General features: G+C 49.6%; 1 protein-coding gene across 1 annotated transcript in view; it reads right to left on the reverse strand.

The window, feature by feature from the left end:
• The window catches only part of MDGA1 (MAM domain containing glycosylphosphatidylinositol anchor 1), a 94,871-nt gene extending 91,346 nt beyond the window's left edge, over window positions 1-3,525 (reverse strand). Inside the window, exons 1-2 of the mRNA XM_009583583.1 lie at window positions 3,343-3,525; window positions 354-528 (exon numbers count right to left, since the gene is read on the reverse strand). Coding sequence (XP_009581878.1) covers window positions 354-528; window positions 3,343-3,525 — 358 coding nt within the window. The remainder of the gene's footprint in view (window positions 1-353; window positions 529-3,342) is intronic.
• Between the last annotated feature and the right edge of the window lie 975 nt (window positions 3,526-4,500).

Here is a 4,500-nt window from a genome sequence, read left to right on the forward strand (position 1 = left end):
CAATTTCAAGAAGCATTGGTTTGCTTCAATCATCGCCAGCTTCAAAATGAAGACAAAGAAAGCGGAAGCCATCTACAATGCTACATCCCAGACAAGTGCTAGGGACCTCTGGAAGTGACACACATCACGGCACCTAGATAAGAATGACTCACATGGACAGGCAGATCCATCTTTTTTGTGGATGGATCTAATCTCCTAGGGGAAAGGGACCCTGGGGACACCACACCAGTCCCTTTGCTCCTGAATCAGGTGCGCATGGTCCTAGGGCAATGCAGCTCCCTGCCGGCCCCGCAGCGAGGCAGAGACATGCAGTAGAACTGTGGGAAGGTCTGGGTTGCCACTAAACGACTTACACTGCACATCTACTCGAATGGACTTGATGGCAGGGACCCCAACCCCATTTTCTGCTTTACAGTAATAGCGGCCCCCCTGCAGCCTTTGGATCTTCTCAATCCGAAGGGTCTCGTTAAGCACTGACGTCTCTTGGAATTTGTCCGACGCGCTGCCAGCGGTTTTGGTCCATCTCACCTGCACAAGAAGAATGAGAGAAATGCGAGCAATCTGTGACACAAACTAGAGATCTCAGGGGATAGCAGCACTACTTCTGCTCCTCTTCCCCCTCCTCCATAGCCATTCTCAAAAATGGGCCCTACAGCACCACCAGACCTTACCAAAGTTCAACTGCTGATCTCAGTATGTCTTAGTAGACCAGCTGCTGATTCTCATCCATCACCAATCTCCACATCCGAGTGTTCAGGATAACCCCTCAGTTCACCCAGACACACACTGCATATTTACCACTCCTGCTCTGGTCCTGTAAACCCAGGAACTTGGTTAGTTTTATACCACTATCTGCACAGCACAGGACTTTCAGCATTAAGCCCTGGGACCCCATGTGGCTGGTAGGCCACAAAGCTACAGCAGACATCAGCTCACAGCTACTGAACTTTTACTGCAGTCAAAACTCTTTCATCTTTCTCCAGACAGCAAGCCTATTTCTGCTGTTTGCTTTTCCAAGTAAGAGTGAGAAAATGCAGTTGCTGTCTGGTTCTTGCCCCTTTCCCACAGGGAACCCCTGTGTATGTTATTTTTATAAGTCATCCTTTTGCAGTACACAAGCTTTTACTTTGATTTTAAAGATACAGAAAAGGAAAACAAAAAATCCCTTCAGATTTCAAGCTATCTTGCATTTTTTGTCCTTATGTTACATGTCTTAAGATCCTGGCTTGCAGGGGCAACGGAGCAGCATGATATTTCATGGTGAATGGTGGCAAGAGGACAGCACTCCTGAAGATTGAATGGTTATTCTTATGTCTGGAATGAGGTACAGCCCTAGCAGTGGTGGTAGAAGCTTCCCCCTTGTTTTCTGCAATCCAGAAAATGAGAGAGAGAGATGGCTTTTCTCAGCCCATTGGTTTCCTACATCTGCAACCTCCCTTCTACAGGCTGCTGACTGGTGGTCTCCCACACTGGTGCCCATCTAGACTCTGCGACTGAGATCCAGCAAGATCAGCCAACAGAAAGGAGATAAACTTTCATTCAACGTTGGCCACAGATGAGATGGACCAGACACCTTGACTCCTCCCCCAGACTTTGCCTAAAGCTCACTGCCACCACCTGATTGCTCTCAAAAGGGCAGGAGTGTCTACGTCCCACTCCCAGAGCACTAGGCTGAGCAGATTTTTGGAGCTAATGACCATGGATTTATTTAGCCTTTGTAGGCTTATTATTAAATTGTCTGACGGCCCCAAGACTCTCAGAGTCTCCTGTTTGCAAGGACACTTCAGCCAGCTCTTTAATCTTTTCAATTTCAATCTCATTTAAGTATTTTGGACACATTTTCATGCTTTAATGACTGGCTGATACAAGGGAAAAGAAAAGATTAAACAAAGGTTAGGATAAGAGCTTAGCTGGGGAAGAAATCTATCCATGAGGAGGGAGGGCAGAGATAGGACGCATGCCACGTTTTATGTGCGTGGGTTCCAGCCTTCCGGGTCACACCTGGTTCCACGCTCTGGTGTCCCCCATGCATGTCCAGGCAATGACAAGCCACAGTCTTGCCCACTAGCATGCTGTCTGCATCAGGCTCTGCTCCAGCAATCTCTCTGGCTACTCAGGCTCAAATCCCCACAACCTGCCAGCACCCTCCCACACATGCAACATCCTTAGGCAGGGCCAACCCTACCATCTTCCTCGTTTCTGATGTACACAGCTATCATCTGTTCATCACTGTCACAAGCCTCGGCTGGTCATTTTTGCTGGCCCAGCTCAGATAATTTCCTTTTTATCATTTCCAGGATATGCTTTGATGGATAAACCATTTCAAATCCTGCTGGCCTCGTCTCTCTCCCTCTCCTTTGTCATTGCCTCTTATCCAAGTAGCTCTTCACAAGCAAGTCCACAGAGGCATTGATTGGTGTATGCAGATGTATGGCTTCTCAGCACAAATACCTTTGGCAGGATTGGGGAAGGGGGACAAGAAGGCACACATATCGTACTTCGCTCCCTTGAGCGTATTCTGGCACATCCAGCCTCATAGTACACACCAGCTGCCACTCCTACCACGCTCTGTCCCAGAGTGGGCAGACCCATGCTCTGGTCCAGTATCTCTATAGACACATCTACACTAACATTGAACCAGCCTGCTTGAATATCTGAAGGGTGGGGAGGTGGCTGCATGGGCCTTGAGGCTATGCAACCCTCTAGGGACCCTGGGGAAGGACTGCAGCAGTTAGCCAAGCTCAGCTCCATATCTCTCCACTCAACTGTGACTTTGACCACAGCATGGATATATCCAGCGCTGCAAGTCTGAATCTGCTTCTGGTCAGTGGCCATAAAGCGATGACCAGTGGGCTCTGTGCGGGGCTCAGTGAAGTGCACTACAAATAACTTCCCAAACTCCCCCAAGCAGGTTCCCCTTGTCTGTACATCCAGAGAAGCTGAGACACTGATGGACCATGAAGGACCAACTCCTATGGCCATGCGGGAAGCCTCCTCTAGCCTGTTCAGGCTGTTCCTACTTTGTAGTAAGAGGGTTAAAGTTTTGAGGGTGGTTTATATAATGGATTCAGTTTGGGCTTTCAGTCTTTTGGGGGACTTCACATACTGAAGACCACTAGAGTCTGTGTAGGCTCCTGCAAAGCTTTGTGGACTGTTTTCCATGAAAGAAAGGCTAGATGCTTCATAGCTTAACAAGCTAGTGCTTCTGCTGTGGGGCATCCCTACCTGACTCCAACATGTAAGAGAAAGCTGGGCACCCCGCTGCCCACAATTCTCCTTTACATGGAGACTACAAAGAAGTGCCATGGGGAGCACGGGTGACAGACAAGACTGAAAGCTTACCTGTGGCCGGGGGTGTCCTGTGACCAGACACTGCAGGACCAGCGTGTCCCCTTCCCGAATTGTGTAAACGCGTTCACTGATGTTGTCTTCCTTCACCACGCACGCCTGCCCAGCATGGATGATTTGGGCCTGAGCAGGAGCTGCGGAGAGGAAAGAAGAGGTAAAGAGGGAAACAAGCAGCATCCCAGCCCTTTATGCCCACTGCCCTGGGTGGCTGCTCCCACGGCAGGGTGGAAGAGCCACCTCCTAGGCCACAGAGGTGAAGAGCCGGACAGTGCTGGGTATGAGACACAAAGGTCTTGGGAGATATAAAATTGAGCAGTTTTCCCCTCTCCTGGGCAGCTGGTGTCAACTGCTATTTTAAAACCCTTGGTCCTGTTGGGATGAGCAGCCCTAGGTACTGAAAAGCAGAATATGGAGCTTTTTGGAGGGACCCTACTGCACGGGCTGAGAACCTAGAATTCCCTGCTCTCATCTCTCCCAGAGACGAGTACGTGCAAGTGGTTAAAGCAGGGATCTGGTCAAATCACAACTGCTCTACGCCTATCTAACCCAGGCCTGATTATTATGATTTACCTTGCAGGGGACTGGGATAACTACTGAGCAGAGTCAGAAAGGGCCTTGAAGCTCTGTACAGCTTTTAGCACATGTCCCTAGAACAGGCATAGCACATGCTGCAGGAGAAACAAGTCTTTCCCAAATTACACAGCAACCTATCTCAGCCTTGAGTCAGAGGGAACAGCCTCTGCGGCATCAGGGGAACCCCATAACCTCTAGGGATCTCTCCAGTTAAGGCTCCACGCAGAGCCCAGTTACTGGCCAGTCTGGCCAGGAAAACAAGTGAAGACCAGTGCTGTGGAAAAACACATGGAAAGAAAGTTCCCAGAACAAAGTTTAAAAACTTCATGTCCCCCAAACGGCAACTATGTCCCACTGTAGCCCTGACCAACAGCAGGGAGAGACAAGCTCTAGGAGAACAGGGTTTTTTAAAGAAAAAAGCCTCAGCGCCAGAGTCCTGTGCAAACAGCCCTCGGGTCCCTACTCCGCACTTGTATGATCACCGAAGTGGCTGAGATGTATTGAAGGTGACTGCGCAGTCCAACGGGACACCTGTGCTTGGTCGAGGGGAAAACTCCAGTTGCACTTCAAGGAACAGAG

The sequence above is a fragment of the Fulmarus glacialis genome, unplaced genomic scaffold, assembly GCF_000690835.1.
Source record: "Fulmarus glacialis isolate BGI_N327 unplaced genomic scaffold, ASM69083v1 scaffold758, whole genome shotgun sequence".
In the NCBI taxonomy this organism is placed as follows: domain Eukaryota; kingdom Metazoa; phylum Chordata; class Aves; order Procellariiformes; family Procellariidae; genus Fulmarus; species Fulmarus glacialis.